Below are 26,593 nucleotides of genomic sequence, written 5' to 3'. Positions count from 1 at the left end.
GCTAATGTGCAGTATGTTTTCATAGAGATTGTGTACAGTGCCACAGTTATTCACACAAGCTGCATTTAAAGGCTGCAAACCAATTAAAAGGGAGAATTTAAGGGTCATTGCATGTGTTGTGACATGACGGTGATGAGATTGAGGAGAAGTAGCTAGCTAGTGCAACAGTGAGTAGAGGGCAGCGCCCTATGTGAACACTAATGACAGAATCTTTATTGAATGGCCATAACGGTGCCCTCTCCCCAAAGACATATTACCACATTCATTTTACGGCCACAGAGGCGGAGAGAAGATCCGTCAATGACAGCTTTAAGGAACTGTTGGATTGGGGTGAATCGAGCAGAGGAAGGTCAAAGATTCACCTGCCACGTGAGGCGTGAGCAATGCACAGGTTCCTCGTCGTTCCCACCTCAAGAAACATGTTACCGTACACGGGCAGAATAACGCAATCAACTAAAAACAGGGCAAGACACAGAATCACGCATCTCACAGTTGGGGGTTTAATATATGTTTAATGTTAAACATATTTGCTAAATATGTACAATACATGTACAACTGCAAAACTAAACAGTTAGTTCCACCACTAGCAACATAGCACTTCATTTGGCGGTAGCTGCAGTCCATACTGTACAATACAGCAACAAGGGAATATGAAATGATTGACAGTTTAAAGAGCGAGATGAAAATATTAGTACCACATCTATTAAAAAAATATAAATAATAATAAAACATTCAATAGCTTGACACAGCAGCGCCTAAACTTAGAAATTCAGTCCAGCTGAAAGAAATTTGCACTTCACGTGTTATAATGTGTGACACCCTATAAGCTAAGTGTCATGTAAGTGTTATAAAGTGCCTTATCGGGTTGCCAGAAGGGGGCATGGCACATAGTCTGTCCCGGTGTCGGATGGTGGGGATGAGCTCCTCTTTCACATTAAACATAAACACCCCCTTCCCTCCCTCTCCGCATGGCTCTGCGTTTCACGCCCACTAGACTATAGCAAGCTCTAAGCCCTGCGCCCTCGTGATGGCGGTTGACATCCCTGACATTCTAGGCCAGCGCTGTTTACAAGAGAGGGCTGGGCTTACGTATGGACCACACGGTTACCTGTTTCAAAACACAGTTAGGGTCGTCACATAATTGGGCTGGGAGAGGTGGTGCCCTGTCCTCTCTGCTGAAAAACAAAAACCGGGCCTTGAGCGGCCGCCTGCCCGCCATGCGAGCCAGTAGCCAGCCCATGACTGTACGTCAAAGGGTTCAAACAGAAACAAAAGAAAAACGGAGCGTCTCGATGCCACATTTCGCAGCGTAGTGAATGAGAGAAAAAGACAAAGCAACGGCATCATTTCAGGAAATGTAAGAAGGGAGGGGGATTGTACCGAGACTGTAGGTTCCAGCGGAGTGTCTACAAACTCTGGGTTAGAACAGTCTATGATCAACGCAGTCCCCCTCCAGTTAGAATCCTCACAGAGGCCCGAACGCAGCCTCTCGCTCTACCCCAATCATCCCTTGCCCTCACCCCCACCCATGCGCCTCCTTCAGTCTGAATGGGCCCCAGGACCCAAAAGGAATGGGCCCCAAAGGATCGTCCAGTCTATTTTGTACTAAGGGGCCAATGTGATTTACACCAAGGGAAAGGGCACTGCCCTATACAGCACAGTTGAGATCAACATGTAAACAATCCTGTAATACTCTTTGGTTACAAATAATGTTTGGCCAATTAAAAGTATCCAGTTATAGAACATCAAAGCAATTCCTTTATGAAGGCCACATAAGTAGCCCTGTTCGAGACGCTAGTCTATTGCAGGCCACATAACTTCCTTTAAATGGAAAGGGTATATAGAATTCAGTTTCAAGTCAGTGTGTGGGAAAATTATGAATGGAATGATATCCAGTTGAAGGGAAATGTAAATTGTATCTCTTATGTCAGTGTACAGTGCATTCGGAAAGTATTCAGACTCCTTGACTTGTTCCACATTTTGTTACATTACAGCCTTATTCTAAAAGTTTATTTTTTTTCTCCCCTCATCAACCTACACACAAAAATGCAATCCATTTTAGAATAAGGCTGTAATGTAATAAAATGTGGAAAAAGTCAAGGGGTCTGAATACTTTCCGAATGCACTGTACATCTGCCTTCTGTATGTCTTATTCAAAGAAGGCCTGGAAGCATGAAGGAGAAAGTAGAAAACAGCCGATGTCCTGGAATTAGGAACAGCCAAGTCAAWCCTCCTGACGACAAGGAGATCTGTTAAGCTTGACTGCCGTGGCTCACTCACACGCTCTCACTGACACACATGGCGATTGGGCCATGTCAGTGGCTCTCTCCCCAAGGGGAGCCTCAGGCAAATTTTGCTGCATGGCTGCAGAGTGTCACATGCATCCCTGCCTTGCCGTACCCTGCACCGTCCACGCCTCAGTCTCACCACTATCTTCTAAACCCCCAGTCATTAGCTACAAGCCAAAGGAAAATGTCCCATTCTAGTCCAGCAGCAGAGGGGATGAACCATTGTTAAAACTAAATTGGTTTTGCCAGAGACAGGGCCTTAAAGAGCCAGCTGACAGGGTCTTAAAGAAGCCAAGCTAAGGCATCAGGGGCGGTGCCAAATGGTTACCAAATACAGCCCTGGCTTAAAACAACCAGGACAAGCCCACTGCTGCTATTTCTGTGGCCAGCCCAGCGCGGCTTTGACGGATCAGCCCCTGTTACACTGCGCTTTAACACTTCCTCACAAGTCAGGGGAGGTGGTGGAGGGAGAGACTCTCAGGAAAAATACCCCCCCGGCACCCAGATGCTCTTTCCCTTGACAGCCACAGTGACCCCCTAAAAATGGACAATAATTTCAGCGCAGCACATAAATCTGAGGCTGCAGCCAGATAAGCAGACAGTGTTACAGTGGAGCAGCTGATCCACACTCTGACTGGAGCCTGAGGCTGACAGAAACATGGACGCCTCGTCTCAGCCCTGCCTGCAAAGCACCGGATTACCCTCATAGTCAGGAGCCCAATTCTCAAAGACAGAAACAACAACCAACCTAATTGTTGTCTGTATACTCCCCTATGGATTTTAAGCCAAGAGCGGCCCTGGAGCCATGCAGGGGGGGTAGTATAACAGCCGCTGTTATGGGATTTACCACCCAGAGGAGGAAAGAAGGGAAAAACAACTTGTTTCCACAGTAGCCAGCAGGGGGAGGCCAAGGGTCCAACAAGGGATGCTATAACGACAGTAGTCTATTTATAGAACCATTGAATGAGAGAAAGTGTATTTTTAGAGCTGCGTAGGGTTCTGTCATGCTAGGGATAGCGGTAGCTGCAGGGAGTCACTGCATCAAATCCCTGTTGACAACCCGTCCTTAGCATCAAGGTGACAACCACAAATGCGGAAAAAAGCCACACATATGTTTAGATGTCATATGGAGGACAGCACACAGCACGCGCCACACAGTAGCATTGTTTGGTTACGTTAAGTGCAACCCTAAAAGCCCTGACGTCCGTTTACACTTGATTACCCTCCATTCTGGTGCTCTCTTAGTGAAAGCTATGTTATAATAGCGCTCTCAAAGATGGTGACCCATTTACGTAGCCTTTCCTTAAAATACATCTCAAATTCAGAAACTGCACCATCTTAGAGCCGCATACAAATCCTGTTCTGAGCCAACATGGTAAAATGGAGGTGAATATCTGAAAGGCTGTATACCCAGCCTGAATTTTGTATTATCCAGGACACACAGACTACTATTCTGCAGCAATCAGCATAACAATGACACTGCTGCACCAACAGAGCAGAGCTGTGCTCCCTTTCAGACTGTTTTTGGCTATACTGAGTCATTTCATCTTCCATAGCTCATTTCATCAGAACACACGAAACCCTGCTAGGGGTAAATAAATAGAATAAATAAAAAAACACGGCATAGGATTATCCCTGACAGTAGACTTACTGAGCAAACACATTAGATAATATTATGACGCAGATAGTGACAGTCAAATTAATTATATATGACAACACTGTTAAGATATGAACATGTTTAGATTGTGCAACATCCACCAGAAGCTTAACATCAATACTGACTGAGGTAATAATAAAGATGATAAAGCTAAAGCCTACAAAAGCCATCTGTTAGGTGAGAATTGGTGAGGTACGCCCCCTTGTGGCCAGCTCAGAGAAGACAGAGTTCTGCCTCCGTCTAGACAGCCCAGATACAGCAGCAGCAGCAGCATCATCRTGTAACGTCTTGTCTTCTCACTCTGCTCTGACATTTGGACCAATGAGAAGGCGCCGCTAACACTACAAGTACTTTGCTATTAAAGCCATGACAACCGAATGATGCAATTGCTTTAATAACAGATGTTTGCTGCCATTTGATATCTGGAATCAAACTAGCTACGCTTCATCCATTTGAACAGGACTTCTCTCATCCACTCTCCCCCTCATTCTTATTTGATCATGCACTCTAGCATTAATGTTTTAGTACGCCGACCTCATTTCTTCTTAGAAATCATAAAACTATTTGCCTGAGCATAAATTGCATTGCTGTCAATGCCAGTGGCAGATTCACAGAGTCAGGGGTTTGTACATATGTCCATCAGTTTAACTGCCAGCGCCAGTTGTGAGAGAGAGAGAGAGACAGAGAGAGAAAGATCCGCTCAGTGGAGAAGCTTTGTCAGGTAGGTAAAATATTCACAAGAACCAATTCCCTTGCCACAGACTGCCTGCTCTCCTTCATCCTCATGCTGTGCTGAGGCATTGCTACCTGCCTGCCAGTCAGTCATTCTCTGTAGGAGAAAGCAGCATTTCACCCCTGGTTCCTGGTGATGGAAGCGGCCTCCCACTTACATGCTTCTAATAGGTGCTGCAGTCGAGGGCTTGGAGCACTCTACATGCAAATGCCTGGTGCACCACTTCACACACACCTGTCATCCAATCCATCACACACACACACACATATCTCTCCCTCCTGTAGATGTCAGCTTCAGTGAGAGCGCTTCTCCCGCTGAGCAGAGGTGCGTGGGCAGCGATGGTCGAGTGGCGTCTAACACGGACTGGCTGGTTGCCCGGGGCAACCCTAGTGGTAGGGGGTGGAGGGCGACATAGATGTAGGCACCGCTGCCAGGTAGTTGGAGGGCACATACCCCCTTTGTTCCCGCACCTCCACCAGGCTCCAGTCACGGCTACCCCTCTTGTCGTGGGGTTCCAGKACTCTGATTGGTTCCCCCGCCCTCAGAGAGACCTCGTGACTGCTCCTCGCCGTGAAGTCATAGCCTGCAAACACCTGCAACGATACCGCGGTGGACAGACAGAGCAAACAAGGCTTTATTATCGAGCATGGTGATCTAACAGAGATTGATGCCCTAGCAGCCTAGCAGGGCTAATTGCGTTTTTTAAGCTTGGTGGTCTGGCCAACGCCATTAGTAAACACAGCTCTTCTCTGGACAACATGACTTTAGAAAGTTGGCCATCAGCAAGGCATGTAAGTGCAGTTTAGGGCTCCGCTGTGAGGCCTGTGAATGTAGTGGACTTATAATCACCAGCAGTCTCCTCTGCTCACAAAGGCACWGAAATTACAGACTCAAAATGGACGACCCGAGTTGAAGAATTCAAGCCTTAGGGAATTGTCACCTGCCTATGATTAGTGATCATACTTCCAGCGGTACATGATGATGGCTGGCTATAAGGGTATGATAAATGCCTCCCAAAGGTCATGAGGAGAATCACTCACTTTTACAACTTGTGACATTTCTTTCTTCTTAATGCATTTGAGCCATTTGTGTTATGACAAGGTAGGGGTGGTATACAGAAGACAGCTCTATTTGGTAAAAGACCAAGTCCATATTATGGCAAGAACAGCTCAAATAAGCAAAGAAAAACGACAGTCCGTCATTACTTTAAGACATGAAGGTCAGTCAATCCGGAATCATTTCAAGAACTTTGAAAGTTTCTTCAAGTTCAGTCGCAAAAACCATCAAGTGCTATGATGAAACTGGCTCTCATGAGGATCGCCACAGGAAAGGAAGACCCTGAGTTACCTCTGCTGCAGAGGACAAGTTCATTAGAGTTACCAGCCTCAGAAATTGCAGCACAAATAAATGCTACACAGAGTTCAAGTAACCATGTATACACCAATGTATACTGATGTTTGAAGAGCTAAAACAAATCAATTAATAAAACAAAGAGGGTTTGAGGGCACTCTGCGTATCAACACTGCTGACAAGGGTAAGCAGACAATTTGGAGTTTTCCACCAAAACCCTCACACACATCTGATAGGGTTTGATTGATGGGATGCTGTTCCCCCCAATTGCATACACCCATCATCCATTTCCCTGACACACAAAGCAGAGCAGGTAATCAGATGTGCTTTAACAACCTGCCACTCAGAAACCACCCACCCCTCACGCTGCTCTGGCCCTCGTGTCACTCACTCGTGTGAACTCGCCCCTAGACGCTAATCCTGGCTCAGATTAGCATTTTTCCCCCCACTAATGGTTAAGGGATAGTTCACCCAAATTACACAATTACATTGGTTTCCTTAGCCTGTAAGAAGTCTCTGGACAAGGTATGACATCAATCCATGCTTTGTTTCTTTTGTCATGTTTCCACATGCCAACACTATTTTAGCATTTGTTTGTGCCACAAAAGTCATGGGAGTAAATTGTTCACATATCATGTCCAAATCATCCGAAAGTATCTCACATTGATTGTGAAGCTCAACAAAATCACTTAATATCAAAACTTTTTCACGTGCCCCGAATACAAGTGTAGACTTTACCATGAAATGCTTACTTACAAGCCCTTAACCAACAGTGCAGTTCAAAAAGAGTTAAGAAAATATTTACCAAGTAGACTAAAATAAAAAGTAACGATAAAAAGTAACACAATAAGAATAACGAGGCTATATACAGGGGGCACCGGTACCGAGTCAGTGTGCAGGGGTACAGGTTAGTTGAGGTAATTTGTACATGTAGGTGGAGGTGAAGTGACTATGCATAGATAATAAACAGCGAGTAGCAGCAGTGTACAAAAGGGAGGGTTAATGTAAATTGTCTGGTCGCGATTTTATTAATTGTTCAACAGTCTTATGGCTTGGGGGTAGAAGCTGTTGAGGAGCTTTTTGGTCCTAGACTTGGCGCTCTGGCACCGCTTGCCGTGCGGTAGCAGAGAAAACCGTCTATATCTTGGGTGACTGGAGTCTCTGACAATTTTATGGGCTTTCCTCTGACACCGCCTATTATATAAGTCCTGGATGGCAGGAAGCTTGGCCCCAGTGATGTACTGGGCTGCACACACTACCCTCTGTAGTGCCTTACGGTCAGATGCCGAGCAGTTGCCATACCAGGCAGTGTTGCAACCAGTCAGGATGCTATCGATGGTGCAGCTGTAAAACCTTTTGAGGTTCTGGGGACCCATGCCAAATCTTTTCAGTCTCCTGAGGGGGGGAAAATGTTTAGTCGTGCCCTCTCCATGACTGTTTGTTGGTGATGTGGACACCAAGGAACTTGAAACGCTAGACCCGCTCCACTACAGCCCCATCGATGTCAATGGGGGCCTGCTCGGCCCGCCTTTTCCTGTAGTCAACGATCAGCTCCTTTGTCTTGCCCACATTGAGGGAGAGGTTGTTGTCCTGGCACCACACTGCCAGTTATCTGGGGAGGGGACTAAGTACTCACCCCTGAGGGGCCCCAGTGCTAAGGATCAGTGTGGCAGAAGTGTTGTTGCCTACTCTTCCAACCTGGGGGCGGCCCATCAGGAAGTCCAGGATCCAGTTGCAGAGGGAGAGGTCTAGTCCCAGAGTCCTTAGCTTAGTGATGAGCTTCGTGGGCACTATGGTGTTGAACGCCGAGCTGTAGTCAATGAACAGCATTCTCACATAGGTGTTCCTTTTGTCCAGGTGAGAAAGGGCAGTGTGGAGTGTAATTGAGATTGCATCATCTGTGGATCTGTTGGGGTGGTATGCGAATTGGAGTGGGTCAAGGGTGTCCGGGAGGATGCTGTTGATGTGAGCCATGACCAGCCTTTCAAAGCACTTCATAGCTACAGACGTGAGTGCTACGGGTCGGTAGTCATTTAGGCAGGTTACCTTAGTGTTCTTGGGCACAGGGACTATGGTGGTCTGCTTGAAACATGTAGGTTAGGGACTCAGTCAGACTCAGTCAGGGAGAGGTTGAAAATGTCAGTGAAGACAGTACTTATTTTTTAATAACACCTTTATTTAACCAGGTAGGCCAGTTGAGAACAAGTTCTCATTTACAACTGCGACCTGGCCAAGATAAAGCAAAGCGACAAAATTACACAGAGATACACATAGGATAAACAAAAGTACAGTCAATAACACAATAGAAAAATCTATATACAGTGTGTGCAAATGGAGTAAGGAGGTAAGGCAATAAATAGGCCATAGATGCAAAGTAATTACAATTTAACAATTGACACTGGAGTGATAGATGTGCAGATGAGGATGTGCAAGTAGAAATACTGATGTGCAAAAGAGCAAAAAAACAATATGGGGATGAGGTAGGTAGTTGGGTGGGATATTTACAGCTGCAGCGATCGGTAAGCTGTTCAGATAGCTGATGCTTAAAGTTAGTGAGGGAGATATGTCTCCAACTTCAGCAATTTTTACAATTCGTTCCAGTCATTGGCAGCAGAGAACTGGAAGGAAAGGCGGCCAAAGTGGGTGTTAGCTTTGGGGATGACCAGTGAGATATACCTGCTGGAGCGCATGCTACAGCTGGGTGTAGTTACGGTGACCAGTGAGCTGAGATAAGGCGGAGCTTTACCTAGCAAAGACTTGGGTATGGCGACGAATATGTAGCGAGGGCCAGCCGACGAGAGCATACAGGTTGCAGTGGTATATGGGGCTTTGGTTACAAAACGGATGGCACTGTGATAGACTGCATCCAATTTGCTGAGTAGAGTGTTGGAGGCTATTTTGTAAATGACATCGCCGAAGTCAAGGATCGGTAGGATAGTCAGTATTACGAGGGTATGTTTGGCAGCATGAGGGAAAGAGGCTTTGTTGCAAATTAGGAAGCCGATTCTAGATTTACATTTTGGATTGGAGATGCTTAATATGAGTCTGGAGGAGAGTGTACAGTCTAGCCATACACCTAGGTATTTATAGTTGTCCACATATTCTAAGTCAGAACCGTCCAGAATAGTGATGCTAGTCGGGCGGGCAACGATCGGTTGAAGAGCATGCATTTAGTTTTACTAGTGTATAAGAGCAGTTGGAGGCCACAGAAGGAGTGTTGTATGGCATTGAAGCTCGTTTGGATTTTTTTTAACACAGTGTCCAAAGAAGGGCCAGATGTATACAGAATGGTGTTGTCTGCGTAGAGGTGTATCAAGGAATCACCCTCAGCAAGAGCGACATCATTGATATATACAGAGAAAAAAGTCGGCCTGAGAATTGAACCCTGTGGTACCCCAATAGAGTCTGCCAGAGGTCCGGACAACAGGCCCTCCAATTTGACACACTGAACACACTGAAGTAGTTGGTGAACCAGGCGAGGCAATCATTTGAGAAACCAAGGCTGCTGACTCTGCCGATAAGAATACGGTGATTGACAGAGTCGAAAGCCTTGGCCAGGTCGATGAAGACGGCTGCACAGTACTGTCTTTTAGCRATGGCGGTTATGATATCGTTTAGTACCTTGAGGGTGGCTGAGGTGCACCTGTGACCAGCTCGGAAACCGGATTGCACAGCGGAGAAGGTACGGTGGGATTCAAAATGGTCAGTGATCTGTTTGTTAAATTGGCTTTCGAAGACTTTAGAAAGGCAGGGCAGGATGGATATAGGTCTGTAACAGTTTGGGTCTAGAGTGTCACCCCTTTGTAGATGGGGGATGACCGCGGCAGCTTTCCAATATTTTGGAATCTCGGACGATACGAAAGAGAGGTTGAACAGACTAGTAATAGGGGTTGCAACAATGGCGGCGGATAATTTTAGAAAGAGAGGGTCCAGATTGTCTAGCCCAGCTGATTTGTACGGTTCCAGGTTTTGCAGCTCTTTCAGAACATCTGCTATCTGGATTTGGGTGAAGGAGAAGCTGGGGAGGCTTGGGCAAGTAGCTGTTGGGGGTGCGGACCTGTTGGCCGGGGTTGGTGTAGCCAGGAGGAAAACATGGCCAGCCGTTAGAGAAATGCTTATTGAAATTCTCGATTATCGTGGATTTAAAATCGGTGGTGACAGTGTTTCCTAGCCTCAGTTCAGTGGGCAGCTGGGAGGAGGTGCTCTTAATCTCCATGGACTTTACAGTGTCCCAGAACTTTTTGGAGTTATAGCTACAGGATGCAAATTTCTGTTTGAAAAAGCTATCCTTTGCTTTCCTAACTGACTGTGTGTATTGGTTCCTGACTTCCCTGAAAAGTTGCATATCCCTGGGACTATTCGATGCTAGTGCAGTACGCCACAGGATGTTTTTGTGCTGGTCGAGGGCAGTCAGGTCTGGAGTGAACCAAGGGCTATATCTGTTCTTAGTTCTACATTTTTTTAAAGGGGCATGCTTATTTAAGATGGTGAGGAAATTACTTAAAGAACAACCAGGCATCCTCAACTGACGGGATGAGGTCAATATCCTTCCAGGATACCTGGGCCAGGTTGATTAGAAAGGCCTGCTCGCAGAAGTGTTTTAGGGAACGTTTGACAGTGATGAGGGGTGGTCATTTGACCGCGGACCCATAATGGATGCAGGCAATGAGGCTGAGATCCTGATTGAAAACAGCAGAAGTGTATATGGAGGGCAAGTTGGTCAGGATAATATCTATGAGGGTGCCCATGTTTACAGATTTAGGGTTGTACCTGGTGGGTTCACTTGACAGTTGGTCCACGTATGCTTTGAGTATACATCCTGGTAATCCGTCTGGCCCAGCGGCTTTGTGAATGTTGACCTGTTTAAAGGTTTTGTTCACATCGGCTACCGAGAGTGTTATCTCAGTCATCCAGAACAGCTGGTGCTCTCGTTTATGCTTCAGTGTTGCTTGCCTTGAAGCGAGCATAAAAAGGCATTTAGCTCATCTGGTAGGCTCGCGTCACTGGGCAGCTCGCGTCTGGGTTTCCCTTTGTAGTCCGTAATAGTTTTCAAGCCCTGCCACATCCGACGAGCGTCAGAGCCGGTGTAGTAGGATTCAATCTTAATCCTGTATTGACGCTTTGCTTATTTGATGGTTCGTCTGAGGGCATAGCGGGATTTTTTATAAGCATCCATATTAGTCTCCCGCTCCTTGAAAGCGGCAGCTCTAGCCATTAGCTAGATGCGGATGTTGCCTGTAATCCATGGCTTCTGGTTGGAATATGTATGTACAGTCACTGTGGGGACGACGTTGTCGATGCACTTATTGATGAAGCCGATGACTGAGGTGGTGTACTCCTCAATGCCATTGGATGAATCCCAGAACATATTCCAGTCTGTGCTAGCGAAACAGTCCTGTAGTGTAGCATCCACATCATCTGACCTCTTCCATATTGAGCGAGTCACTGGTACTTCCTGCTTTAGTTTTTGCTTGTAAGCAGGAATCAGGAGGATAGAATTATATGGTCAGATTTAGCAAATGGAGGGCGGGGGAGAGCTTTGTATGCATTTCTGTGTGTGGAGTAAAGGTGGTCTAGGATTTTTATTTTTCTCTGGTTGCACATGTGACATGCTGGTAAAAATGAGGTTACACGGATTTAAATTTGCCTGCATTAAAGATCCTGCCACTAGGACCGCTGCTTCTGGGTGAGCATTTTCTTCTTTGCTTATGGCCTTATAGAGTTGGTTGAGAGCAGTCTTAGTGCCAGCTTCGTTCTGTGGTGGTAAATAGACGGCTGCGAATCATATAGATGAGAACTCTTGGTAGATAGTGTGGTCTACAGCTTATCATAAGGTACTCTACCTCAGGCGAGCAATACCTCGAGACTTCTTTAATATTAGACATCGCGCACCAGCTGTTATTGACAAATAAACACATATACCCCCACCCCTCGTCTTACCAGAGGTAGCGTCTCTGTTCTGCCAGTGCATGGAAAATCCCGCTTGCTCTATATTGTCCGTATCGTCATTCAGCCACGTCTCGGTGAAACACTTAGATGTTTTGAACATGCCAATATCGGTCCAATGACTTGAATGGGATTTGTGCCACAAATGCTAAAACGTTAGCATGTGGAAAAAAACAAAGCATGGATTGCTGTCATCTAGTCTATAGACTGCTTACAGCGTAAGGAAACCAATAAGTAATTTTGTAATTTGGGTGAACTATCCCTTTAAGATTAGGATTGGGGAGGGGGACACTGATCCTAGATCTGTACCTAGAGGAAACTTTACATGGGAGTGTCACTTACCTGGAGGCAGGGCATGGTCATCGACAGAGTCCTCACGGGCTGGGGTGTATCAGGGGAGAAGGAGTGTCGCCTGATGTCAGGGGTGTAGGAGTGTCGCCTGACTCCTCCAGCACAATCCATGGTAGTGACTGTCAGATGAGGGGACGGGGGAGGGGCCATGGTTACCTGGTGGTAACGCACCAGTTTGGAGGAGGGGACGTATCCTCTTGGACCTGGACACAGATTGTGTAATAGATGATCAAAAAAATGCGTTTATCAATTTTATACAGTAATAAGATACATTATAAACCACATATTATCCAATAACTGATCTAATCTATTTGGATAGATAGAATTAAACACTTACTATGAGTACACAGTCAGCAGTAACAGTAAACAACCATTAGATGTCTCCACTAACTGGTGGTGGCTGAACCAGAATTCTAGTTTGGTATTCACTGCTACATTGAAAGACAACTCAATACATTGACTAACTAAAGGGACTGACTTTCCTTTAGAATGTGAAGCAGTGTGTTTTTTTTAAAGATCATCCCCTCAAGTGAAAAGGTGAGATATCCTGGAGGTCTTACCCCCTGCATCGACCAGCCAGCGGCGTCTGTCCCCCCGTGTGTCCATCTCACTGATGATGGCCACCAGCTCTCCTCTGTTCAGGCTCAGGTCCAGGTCTCTAGTCCCCACCACATGACCCGTCAGCTGGTAGATCTTGCCTGAGCCGTGCTTGTCTGTCAGGACCTTCAGACACTTCTGAGACCCAGGGCTGAGAGGCTGGGAGGACACAAATGAACAGAACAGGGGTGTGCTCATTACGCACAAAACAGAAGGAAACTGACTGAAACAGGGGGACTACCTGGATTTATCCAATAATAAAATGCTATGTTTTCACTTTCCGTTGCAAAAAGTTGAAACGTTTTGATACGGTATGCCCTAATGAACCCATACTGTACGATCAGGAACATAGTTATGCAGCAATCAGGCACATAATTAAGCAACATACAGTAGTTTAACTAATTAGCGGCATCAAATAAAAGTGTATTGGTCGTGTACACAGTTTAGAAGATGTTATAGCGGGTGCAGTGAAATGCTTTCGTTACTATCTCCTAACAATGCAGTAAAATGCCAAACAAATACACAAATAATCACACACAAAGAAATCAAGAAATGTGGTAACAAATCCAATAGCACTGTAATCCTAATGCAATCTATATACACCTGATGAAGACATACTAACAATATATCTAGTGTACAAAACATTAGGAACACCTTCCTAATATTCAGTTGCACCCTCTTTTGCCCTCAGAACAGTCTCAATTGGTCGGTGAATGGACTATACAAGGTCCTCGAAAGTGTTCCACACGAATGCTGGCCCATGTTGACTCCAATGCTTCCCACAGTTGTGTCAAGCTGGATGTCTTTTGGGTGGTGGACCATTCTTGATACACACGGTAAAAAGCGATGGCAAAGCACAGCAGCATTGCAGTTCTTGACTCACTCAAACTGGTGCGCCTGGCACCTACTACCATACCCCATTCAAAGGCACTTAAATATATTTTCTTGCCCATTCACCTTCTGAAAGGCACACACACAATCCATGTCTCAATTGTCGAGGCTTAAAAATACTTCTTTAACCTGTCTCCTTCCCTTCATCTACACTGATTGAAGTGGATTTAAAAAGTGGCATCAATTAGGGATTATAGGTTTCACCTGGTCAGTCTATGTCAGGGGTAGGCAACCCTGGTCCTGGAGCGCCGCAGGCACTTGATGTTTTTGATTTAACCGACCTGGAAGACCAGGTGTGTGGAATTTAGGCAATCATTGAACTGATCAATTAGCTGGTCAGGTGTTGTGACTAGTTGGAACAAAATCCTGCAGTTCCTGTAGCACTCCAGGAAGACCAACCCTCTGGTCTATGTTTTGTACACCCAGTGTGTATTAAGAGTGGTGTTTGTTCGCCTGCTTAGCTTCCCCCGGGGTGACTTGTAAGGTTTATGGCTTTACTATCTCATCTAAGAGCAGCTAATGAAGTGATCCCGTTGCCTTCTAGTGCTGTAGAAATGGTGCCTGTAAGTGAGAGCCATCGCCAGCCACAAATGAGCTACCCATCCCCAATACTGCTGTCATGTATTCCTGTAGATCTGACAGGCGGAGGCTCATTACTATCATATAGGATCCATCGCAAATGGCACCCTATTTCCGATGTAGTGCACTACTTTTGGCCAGGGCCCATCTGTTCTGAGGGCTGCTCACACTGCAGACAGAAAGACATAAAACACAGATTTTAATGTGGGCTGTGTGAGAGGTCTAGATTAGTCTGAGACATGAAACCAGACCCTTTCTCTCTCCTCTTCACATTCTCATCATTTAAAGTAATGCGTAGTGGTGTGGTGATGATACGAGCCACGTGTTAGCTGGAGTTAAGTTATTACTATTATGACTAAGCAAAATGAATGGCGCTTTCTGTTCTAACTGGGGAGGAAAGATAATGGAATTTCCAGTTTGCTATTTATGCATGTTGAACAGAAAATATAGTTTGTGTTTTGTGAGTTGTGAATGTCCTAGTTTTGACAAATGGCTTATGCTTAGTTACAGTACTGTCCCCTCAGGCAGCACACCTTCCTCAGAACCTTCAACAGGTAAACAGGTCATCTCGGTTAACTCAGAACTAAAATACTGCGCAATTTGATTAGTCGCCCGTCTGTCCACGAAAGATTACTCAACAACTCTAAGGCTAATATAAATAACCATCCCGATCCAATTCAGGTTATTCCAAACACATGATGGATTTAGATAATAAGAACATTTACAGTGAATGGGTCTAGTATGAATCGTCCTGCTGCTATTTGACAAGTCCTGTGAGGCTGTGGATGTATACACGCACTGTCCCTGGCGATGTTCCCCGGCAACAAGTCACATCACCACCAACCAAACAACAGATTATAGTGCAGCTTCTGTTGGGACTGACCTGGACAATGGGAGCATTGAGTTGGTCCTCCACATTCCGACACAGACTCTCCAGCATCCTCGCACCCTCCAGCACCGAACACTCTGCCCACTCCCAGAATGCATTAGGCTCCAGGGAACTGTGAGGGAGCTGCAAAGAGAGGTCAGACAAAACAAGTTTAGAAAGATAGTCAAGTTCAACTTCAGCTGCATCTCTGGCCTTAGGTATATTTCTCACTAATCAATAAACTGAAAGTGACACAAGAAAACTGCAACACAACATGCTTAACAATATCCAGTGAATAAAAATGTAAATGCAACATGCAAGAATTTCAAAGATTTTACTGAGTTACAGTTCACATAAGGAAATCAGTCAATTTAAATAAATTGGGCCCTAATCTATGGATTCCACGACTGGGAATACAGATATGCATCACAGATACCTTTAAAAAAAGTAGTGCCGTGGATCAGAAAACCAGTCAATATCTGGTGTGATTACCACTTGCCTCATGCAGAGCGACACGTCTCCTTCGCATAGAGTTGATCAGGCTGTTGATTGTGGCCTGTGGAATATTGTCCCACTCCTCTTCAATGGCTGTGCAAAGTGGCTAGATATTGGCGGAAACTGGAACACGCTGTCGTACATGTCGATCCAGAGCATACCAAACATGCTCAATGGGTGACAAGTCTGGTGAGTATGCAGGCCATGGAAGAACTGCAACATTTTCAGCTTCCAGGAAATATATACAGATCCGTACGACATGGGGCCTTGCATTATAATGCTGAAACATGAGGTGATGGCGGCGTTTGAATGGCACGGCAATGGGCCTCATCACGGTATCTCTGTGCATTTAAATTGCCATCGATAAAATGCAATTGTGTTTATTGTCCAACGTTGTAGCTTATGCCTTCCCAAACCATAACCTCACCGCCACCATGGTGCACTCTGTTGACAACGTTGACATCAGCAAACCGCTCGTCCACACAACGCCATACACGCCATCTGCCTGGTACAGTTGAAACTGGGATTCATCCGTGAAGAGCACACTTCAACTTGCCAGTGGCCATTGAAGGTGAGCATTTGCCCACTGAAGTTGGTTACGATGCCTAAGTGTAGTCAGGTTAAGACCCTGGTGAGGTTGACGGGCATGCAGATGAGCTTCCCTGAGACGGTTTCTGACAGTTTGTGGAGAAATGTTTCAGTTGTGCAAACCCACAGTTTCATCAGCTGTCCGGGAGGCTGGTCTCAGACAATCCCGCAGGTGAAGAAGCTGGATGTGGAGGTCCTGGGCTGGCATGGTTACAAGTGGTCTGCGGTTGTGAGGCCGGTTGGTTGTACTACAAAAATATCTAAAACAACATTGGAGGCGGCTTATGGTAGAGAAATTAACATTCAATTCTCTGACCACAGCTCTGGTGGACATCCCTGCAGTCAGCATGCCAATTGCACACTCCCTCAAAACTTGAGACATCTGTGGCATTATGTTGTGTGACAAAACTGCACATTTTAGAGTGCACAAGGAGCACCTGTGTAATGATCATGCTGTTTAATCAGCTTCTTCATTACCTTGGAAAAGGAAAAATGCTCAGTAACAGAGACGTAAACTAATTTGTGCACACAATTTGAGAGAAATACGCTTTTTGTGCGTATAGAACATTTCTGGGATCTTTCATTTCAGCTCATGAAACATGGGACCAACACTTCACATGTTGCGTTTATATTTTTGTTCAGTGTATAATGGTCAATTGCAATGGTCAGCATTGGTCGTCCGCAGATACCCTATACTAAAGTCTATCTTGTTACCCCCTCTAAACCCTTCTACAGTGACTGTGGTGTACCCACTAACCCACCTGTTGGGCAAAGCCCTGGAAGAGCTGCTCCATGTCTGCAGCCAGATCCTTGTGCAGGCAGCTGAAGGCCCCCAGCATGCCCCAGAGCAGGGTGAGGGCCAGGCCGTTAAACTGGGGCAGCTCGTTGAGGAGCAACGTGTTGATGGTCTTATAGGTGTTTGCCACTGCCTGCTCATCGTAGCTCAGACTGGGCTTCTCTTCGATCAGCTCGTAGTCAAGCAGCTTGTCCAGGCGCTTACGGATCAGGTTACGAGGCCCCGCCAGCAGTTCTCGAAGGGCACAGAGGGGCTTGTGGACCAACGTCCTTATCCTCTTCTCCTGGAAATGGAGTGGGGGATGGGGAGAGAAAGAGGGAAATATTAGGGAATAGAGAGTGGGGGGAGGGCGATGGATAGAGGCGTGAGGTCCAGGCAGTGCAATCTGAAGCCTGAAGGACATGTGGGAAAGTGAAACACGGCCATGGGCGTAATTCAATAAAGATGGTCTGTCCGCCCACCCAACTTATTTTCTGATGCCCATTGTTGTAGCATGCATAACAAAGGGGTACTTTGGCTTGACTCACGAATGTAGGAAGTATCCATTGTCTCAATGCTGCTGTGATTTCCTTGTAGCATATAGCAGGCTTCTCCCCGTCCATGTCAAGGTCAAACTCCTCCGGTCGACAGCTAAGGAATCTCTGTAATAGAACGATGGAAGAAAAGATGCCACGCAAACTATATTGAGACGCGGAAAAAACGCAAACAGAAAACTGAGGTAGTTGTCAGAAATGCATGGTTTATGACAGGCGGTGGCTGTTTGACAGTGGGGAGGGTCTGCATTCAAATAGGTGCGGCAATGTGAAGGAGGCTGAAAACGTAGATTTTCTTACAACATCTTTACATTTTCAAATGCTCACCACTGAAACATTAGCCATGTAGTTGTAGTTGACACCTGGTGAGGAGGATTACTGATCCAACAGTGCTCATTATTTAGTGAGAAGAGGATGCCAAGCTAGAGGTGAATCTAAAGGGATTGGGCACTAATTGTATGTTGAGTGGAAAGCCAGGTGTAAACAAAGTGATTCCAATGCTGTCATGGTGATCTTACTCTGGTCTCCACGGGCACAGGGATCAGGTCTACAAAAGCTCACCTGCAGATGGCTGAGATACGTCTCCACATTTTCATGTAGCACGGCGATACCATTTTCGAGGAGATAGAAAAAGCCCTCCAAGGCATCAAACTCCTCATCAACCAACTGGAATTGAACCGAGGGAAGTTATTAACAGAAAATTCAATACATTTTTTACAGAGATTTAAATAAGAATGTTCTACCATCCATCGCTAAAAAGAGACCCAGAGCTTTAGTTTGTGACTTGATGAATAATATGTCTAAAAATGTCCGCAAGGGAATACTCATAACCATGTGACATGCCACCAGCATAGTACGTGTCATTGTATTCAGCTACTCTCTACATACTTTATGTAATAAATGCTCCCCGGGGGTGTGAATCAAGGTTCGAATACAGCGAGACCTTTTAAGAAGTAAACACTGGTCATGTCATATGTTATCTCACAGCTTTTTCCATTCCCTATGTTTAATTATTAACCCAAAGGCGCTGAAGAAGGGCGTGTAGCTGCATTTTATGGCTGAGTGAACCTAACATCAGGAACAGGTACGGAAAGTGCCTTACCTTTGGTGCAATCCCCGTCTCATGCTTGATGAACTGACTCAGTCTGGCAGTCTTCTTTGCGATGCTGTGGCTGTTCAGACGGTTTATCTTATCTCTTATGGTCAGGGTTTCCGTCTTCTTGTATTTGTCCGCTGTGATGAGAAGACAAGAAATTCTAATATGGGTGTTCAGAAGGAAAAAAAAGTGAAGGCAATGCCCACAATCTATCAATATCCTTGCTCTGAATAGTTAAAATCAATCATAGGATTTGATTACTAGTACGTGATAGCTATCATGTGTCCTCACCAACGTCTCGGAAGCGTTTGTACTCATTGATCCTGCAGTTGACGGCTACGGCGGCGTGGGCAGTCTGCTCCAGGAGAGAGTAGGCCGGGTGCCCAGGGTCTGTATGTTTCATGATGGTCTGGAGGAGAAGAGGGTAGCGAGCGATCCTTTGGACTGGCATCACCAGGAAGAAGCTCAGAGAGGTAGCATTCACCTCTGGCCTGTACACAACATAGTATAAACGTGTCTTTTTCTAGATTTGTAATGTGAGAAAGCTGTATTTTGACATCCGTAAAACATATATATATTTTTTAAATGGGGTGTGATATTAAGGGCAATTTCAGTATTGTATTTCAATTGGACAATAGAGACAATGTATGGTACGAACAGGAATGCAGAAAGTGAGACAAAAGGTACGTCCATTCACCTCTGGCCTGTATCAACACATATACTGTGACAATACTGAAGGATGGACATTGTATTTCAATCTGACAATAGGGTCAAAGCTAGCCTGGTCCCAGATCGGTTTGTGCTCTATACCCTATTGGGTGTTTGGCATGAAAACAACCATAGATTTGGGGCCAGGATAGGAACAGAAATGCAGTATGGTAGCAAGTACGGTTGGAACAGGAATGCAGAGAGAGAGCGATAAACATACGCTGAGGACTTGATGACTTTCACCATCTCAGTCCACAGGGGTTCTTTCTGTTTGTAGCTGTTCTCTAACGCTGTGACGTTGCTGTAGTTGGACAGGTACTCCTTGTAAGCCGACTCTATGTCTGTTGATAAACTGAGGAAGGCGTCGCCTGAAGGGAATATGAATCAAGTATTTATGATGTGACATAAATGTACATGTATGCCTCCCGTGCGGGTCCTTTATCCGTCCCCATGGAGCGTTGCTAAGGTGATTTGTCACATGCTCCGAATACAACAGGTGTAGACTTTCCCGTGAAATGCTTACTTACGAGCCCTTTCTCAATAATGCAGAGATTTAACACGTGATATCAATAAGGGATCATAGCTTTCACCTGGATTCACCTGATCAGTCTGTGATAGAGTGTAGAAAACATTTCTGTGTATATTTGTCTCTCTAGCCATTCTTGCAGGTTAGATCTCTGCAGAAAAGAGGAATGTGTGAACACCTCGCAGTCCAGCTGCTGAGCGAGGTCAACTAAATAATGGAAAAAAGGGAACTCTGACACACCGGCACTCTTGTTTGCTCTACATTGAAATATAGCAGGGCAAACAAGGTCGCAACAGAGAGGGAGTTTGTTTTTCCCATTATTTAGCTGACCTCAAGCAGCTTGACTGCAAGGTGTACTGTATGAAGTGTTTGATTTGCAACACCATGGTGGGAAATGTGCTAGTAGGCTTTTAATACACGCAGGTATGTAGTACACATAATGAGAAGCAGCTGGTATCAATAGTCCTGTGAAACAGAGGTGCTTGACGTGAGCCTATTCTTAAATAGCCCCATAGAATTAGTAGGTGGGGTGATGCAGGTGTGAATATATTACTAAGTACCTGTGAGTAAGAATCACTAGGTGTGATAGTGTATGTTTGAGGTGTGAAGGTAGCTCGCCACGGTGACGGTCCTGCAGTACTGCTCCTGTATGGCTCAGTTGGTAGAGCATGGCACTTGCAATGCCAGGAATTCAATTCCCACAGCCACCCATTAGTAAATGATTTTGATAAAAAAATTATAATAATCTGCTTACACAGGGTCTCCAGAAAGAGAGGATCATGGGGCGTGACCTGCTTCTGGTCCAGGAGGCTGAGGAGGCGTCCCGACACATCAATCACCTCCTCTATGTACAGGAACATGCTGTCCAGGTTAGGCAGCTGAGGCTGTGGTGGGGAGGAAGGTACACCATTTATCATAACGACTTTACTTCTCCACAAAGGGCATCATTCACCCACCACTACACTACCCCCTCCTCCTATCCACCTTTCTATCCCTTCTCTCTCCATTCTCCTCCCTGTCTCTCACCCTCTGCATCCTCCTGCCTCTTTCCGTCCGTCAACCAACATTAGCCCTCCTCATCATTACCACTGGCTGACGCATAGAGAGGCTTGCCTTCCAGCCCATAAAATGTGATTTCATCCTGTTTTTACGAGACTCCCATTTTAAGCACAGCCTTCTATTCAAATACATTCGATGATATGGTAATTGAAATACCTTCAGAGACAGGAAAGGAAATAAAGCGTGGTGCTTCAAGACCATTCCTTAGAGATTTGTCTATTGACTTTAGACCCACTAGGGTCCGTAGTTTTCCCCGGACAAGTCACATGGTCAGGAAACTCCTAGCCCTGTGCAGCGGTGCAGTAGAAGTACCTGTAGTTTCTGCAGGTTGCTCCTAATGGTGCAGGTGCAGACCTGGAGGAGTCTCAGGTAGTTCCTCTCGGTGTAGACCAGCTCCTCTGTGGCCAGGAGCTGCCTCTGAGCCTCTCTCTCAGCCCTCTCCTTGGCAGCAGCCTCCTCAGCCGCAGCCTTCTCTGATGCATCCTCTGCTGGCGCCTCCACAAACACGGTCATCTTTGATAACAGCGAGAGACATATAGGGTCCTCCTCTTTGTCCACTGCCTCACACTTATCCGCTATTCCCTCGCTCTCCTCCGACCTCTTCTCTTTGGCCTCAGCTCTGGGACTTAGAGAAGGAGTATGGTTTCGGGGAGCCAGGGTTGGGGTAGCTGGCTCAGCCCTCACTGGGCTTTCCATGCTGAGGCTGTCTGTCAGAGAAATAGGGGGTTAGCTCCATGTGGGGCCTGAGGTCTATATCCCACCCAGTAGTAGCAGCCAGTGGCAGGGCTATTATAGTGGGTCTGAATGGCTTATACTCTGCATTGTTTCCTGTCCTTTGAGCTGGAACACCACGTGTTCGCACAACATGGTCCTGCTTTTACAAAGCTGTTGCTACTAAAGCAACTTCCATTTTGAGCAGATTTCAATCAATCAATGTAATAAGGTTTACAGTGCCTTGAGAAAGTATTCAAACCGCTTGACTTGTTCCACATTGTTGTGTTAAAGCCTGAATTCAAAATGTATTAAATTAATTCTTTATCACCCATCTACACACAATACCACATAATGAGAAAGTGAAAACATGTTTTTTAGAAGTGTTTGAAAATGTATGAAAAAAGAAATACAGAAATATCAAATTTAGGTACTCAACCCAGAGTCAATACTTTGTAGAACCACCTTTAGCAGTGATTACTGCTGTGAGTCTTTCTGGGTAGGTCTCTAAGAGCTTTCCACACCTGGATTGTGCAACATTTGCCCATTATTCTTTTCAAAATGTCTATTAATTGGTGGATGTCATTGTAAACAGCTTTCGTACGCTCTTTTTTACTACAAAAACATAGACGTGACATTTTCACATAATTTGTTGATGTTGGGGTGGTGATGGAGATTACATTTCCTTTAAAGATTACAAGCATACCCATAACATGATCCAGCCACCACTATGCTTGAMAAATATGGAGAGCAGTACTCAGTAATGTGTTGTATTGGATTTGTCCCAAACATAACACTTTGTATTTAGAACAAAAAGTGAATTGCTTAGCCATATTTTTAGCAGTATTACTTTAGTGCCTTTTTGCAAACAGGGTGCATGTTTTGGAAAAAWKTTTATTCTGTACGGGCTTCCTTTTCACTCAGTCAATTAGGTTAGTATTGTGGAGTAACTACAATGTTGTTGATCCATTCTCAGTTTTCTAATCACAGCCATTAAACTTCGTAACAGTTTTAGTCACCATTGGGATCATGGTGAAATCCCAGAGTGGTTACCTTCCTCTCCGGCAACTGAGATAGGAAGGACGCCTGTATCTTTGAAGTGACTGGGTGTATTAATACACCATCCAAAGTGTAATTAATAACTTCACCATGCTCAAAGGGATATTCAATGTCTGCTTTTTTTTTTATACACATCTACTGTACCAATAGGTGTCCTTCTTTGCGAGGCATTGGAAAAACCTACCTGGTCTGTGGTTGAAATTCACTGCTCGACTGAGGTACCTTACAGATAATTGTATGTGTGGGGTAGAGATGAGGTAGTCATCCAAAAATCATGTTAAACACCATTATTGCCCACAGAGTGAGTCCATGCAACTTAAGCACATTTTTATAATTATTATTATTTAGGCTTGCCATAAATGATGGTGTATTGTGTGTAAACAAGTGACAAAAAATCTCAATTTAATCTATATAAACTCAGGCTGTAACACAACAAAATATGGATGAAGTGAAGGGGTGTGAATACTTTCTGAAGGCACTATAGCCGTTTAAAAACGCAGGCACTGTCTTTGACTCATTCATGTTATGGGAATACTGACTAGAAATGTGTGGAGGGACAGTCAGTGCTTGTGGATTCAGCAGCAAAATGACTTGAAAAATGTTGACTTAGCCGTGATTCACCACTGAACAAAAGTTACCAAAACAAAGTGATCTACCTAACGAGTCATACTGTTAATTAATAAGGTGGATAGAAATACAGACATTACATAAATAGACACACCACCATAACAAAACAGGTCTCCGGATTACTAGTTTAATAATCCAATAATCCAACATCAACAACAACAACCTCACCTCAGGCTGAAAATATCAGGTTCTCAGTGACAGTGCCAGCAGAAAACAACCATTAAAGCATAGTACCTTGAGAAGAGGCCTGGGATCAGACGCAGCAGGGCTCGCGGGCCACAGGATTGTGCTGCGGTTGTTGCAGTCGAGTGCCTGGCAAACACACCAACATATAGAGACTGGTGTAACTTTCTCCACTGACTCACTCACTAACAGAGCTGTGCCTCATGTGGCATGGGTGTGTGAGTGGAGGCTTGTGGGGGAATGGGGGATGGGAGGGTCAGCGGCATGGGATGTTTGTTGGGGTAAAGTGGGAGGCAGATAGGGAGGTTGTAGGCTTTTAGCAGTGTGGAAAGCCCTGAGCGCACACAGCACATATCCTCTCTGTGCTGAATAAGCTGATTGACTGCAGCAGCCGGTGAAAAGGAAGTGACGCCTGCTCAGGAAGAAGCTCATTGGCTGGCACCCATTCAAGAAGAAAGGCTGGCCCGCCAGTAGAGAGACAGCACCATGCCGATTGATGTTTTCTCACAGGAAACAAAAGCTCAAAGGGAATTCAATGCCAATTGCCACCCAAGTAATTGCAAAGATTTTCCACCTGTAAGAATTTAGAAATATGTGGATGTCTGAGTACAAGACAAACTCATATGGAGTTCACAGTAAATGTTTATCTTGAGGGTGATGAAATTTGTCAGTTATTTACAGAGAAACAATTCAACTAACAAACATTTCAGGCCCAACAAGGAACTCACAAGCATTGAAAGAAAATGGATCCGAGTTGATAATATTGGAACTGGGCCAAGGAATGCTGCGTAAATTGATTCATTAATAGTTCATAGTTCGGTCATCATTGTGATCACTTGTAGTTGTTAAACAAGTACAGGTGATGATAACTCATTGCTAATTTTACAACAGGAAACAGCAATAACCTTACCCATGTGTTCAAATTTAAATATTCCATTGACCAGGGAGGAAACTTGGATTCCAGGGATAGCAGGATACTGAATGGCTGATGGGTCGGTCCTAATGACCAGAGGATAAAAATATGTTTCAGACTAAATATCCTCCACTTATCACATCATAATTATCTTCCTTTTTACTTAGGTCATGGCCCATTTCAAATGTACAGTATAGCAGATTGTAGAAGAATTACAGTAGGCCTACTACTTCTACAGCAGTAGATTGTAGTACTAGTATACAGTTGAAGTCGGACGTTTACATACACCTTAGCCAAATAAATTTAAACTCAGTTTGACACAATTCCTGACATTTAATCCTAGTAAACATTCCCTGTCTAGGTCAGTTAGGATCACCACTTTATTTTAAGAATGTGAAATGTCAGAATAACAGTAGAGAGAATGATTTATTTCAGCTTTTATTTCTTTCATCACATTCCCAGTGGGTCAGAAGTTTACATACACTCAATTAGTATTTGGTTGCATTGCCTTTAAATTGTTTAACTTGGGTCAAACGTTTTGGGTAGCCTTCCACAAGCTTCCCACAATAAGTTGGGCGAATTTTGGCCCATTCCTCCTGACAGAGCTGGTGTAACTGAGTTAGGTTTGTAGGCCTCCTTGCTCGCATACACTTTTTCAGTTCTGCTCACAAATTGTCTATAGAATTGAGGTCAGGGCTTTGTTATAGCCACTCCAATACCTTGACTTTGTTGTCCTTAAGCCATTTTGCCACAACTTTGGAAGTATGCTTGGGGTCATTGTCCATTTGGAAGACCCATTTGCGACCAAGCTTTAACTTCCTGACTGATGTCTTGAGATGTTGTTTCAATATACCCCAAAAATATACCTGCCTCATGATGCCATCTATTTTGTGAAGTGCACCTGTCCTTCCTGCAGCAAAGCACCCCCACAACATGGTGCTGCCACCCCCGTGATTCACGGTTGGGATGGTGTTCTTCAGCTTGCAAGCCTCTCCCTTTTTCCTCCAAACATAGCGATGGTCATTATGGCCAAACAGTTCTATTTTTGTTTCATCAGACCAGACATTTTTCCAAAAAGTATGATCTTTGTCCCCATGTGCAGTTGCAAACCGTAGTCTGGCTTTTTTTAATGGCGGTTTTGGAGCAATGGCTTCTTCCTTGCCGAGCGGCCTTTCAGGTTATGTCGATATATGACTCGTTTTACTGTGGATATAGATAATTTGTACCCGTTTCCTCCAGCATCTTCACAAGATCCTTTGCTGTTGTTCTGGGATTGATTTGCACTTTTCGCACCAAAGTACGTTCATCTCTAGGAGACAGAAAGCATCTCCTTCCTGAGCAGTATGACGGCTGCGTGTCTCATGGTGTTTATACTTGCGTACTATTGTTTGTATAGATGAACGTGGTACCTTCAGGCATTTGGAAATTGCTCCCAAGGATGAACCAGACTTGTGGAGGTCTACAATTTTTTTCTGAGGTCTTGGCTGAGTTTTTTGATTTTCCCATGAAGTCAAGCAAAGAGGCACTGAGTTTGAAGGTAGGCCTTGAAATACATCCACAGGTACACCTCCAATTGACTCAAATGATTTCAATTAGCCTATCAGAAGCTTCTAAAGCAATGACATCATTTTCTGGAATTTTCCAAGCTGTTTAAAGGCACAGTCAACTTAGTGTGTCAACTTCTGACCCACCTGGAATTGTGATACAATTAATTAATAAGTGAAAATAATCTGTCTGTAAAAAATTGTTGGAAAAATTGCTTGTGTATGCACAAAGTAGATGTCCTAACGCGACTTGCCAAACTATAGTTTGTTAACAAGAAATTTGTGGAGTGGTTGAAAACGAGTTTAATGATTCCAACCTAATTGTATGTAAACTTCCGACTTCAACTGTAAGTAGTAGATTAAAAATACTTCCCGAAGGCACTGTATCTTGGTAGCCAGAGTTCTGACTTTTTTCACATGGTTACAGCCTTATTGTAAATTGATTAAATTAATTTTTCACTCCATCAATCTACATACAATACCCATAATGAACAA

The 26,593-nt window shown here is 44.8% G+C and overlaps 1 protein-coding gene across 1 annotated transcript; it reads right to left on the bottom strand.

The window, feature by feature from the left end:
* Positions 1-499: 499 nt before the first annotated feature.
* LOC111965367 (rho guanine nucleotide exchange factor 37-like) lies at positions 500-24,468 on the bottom strand. The gene is made up of 13 exons (XM_023989520.2): positions 23,693-24,468; positions 21,374-21,768; positions 20,757-20,886; positions 19,697-19,844; positions 19,060-19,259; positions 18,775-18,905; positions 18,234-18,338; positions 17,667-17,780; positions 17,105-17,422; positions 15,276-15,404; positions 12,886-13,081; positions 12,317-12,528; positions 500-5,271 (listed from the first exon to the last, which is right to left on the bottom strand). Exons 2-13 carry the CDS (start codon positions 21,755-21,757, stop codon positions 5,065-5,067), a joined length of 2,274 nt encoding a protein of 757 aa, XP_023845288.1. The 5' UTR covers positions 21,758-21,768; positions 23,693-24,468; the 3' UTR covers positions 500-5,064.
* Positions 24,469-26,593: the final 2,125 nt, after the last annotated feature.

This window comes from Salvelinus sp. IW2-2015, linkage group LG6.1 (genome assembly GCF_002910315.2).
Source record: "Salvelinus sp. IW2-2015 linkage group LG6.1, ASM291031v2, whole genome shotgun sequence".
NCBI classification, from domain to species: domain Eukaryota; kingdom Metazoa; phylum Chordata; class Actinopteri; order Salmoniformes; family Salmonidae; genus Salvelinus; species Salvelinus sp. IW2-2015.
Note: the sequence above shows the minus strand (reverse complement) of the source record. Positions and strands in the feature narration are given on the sequence as shown.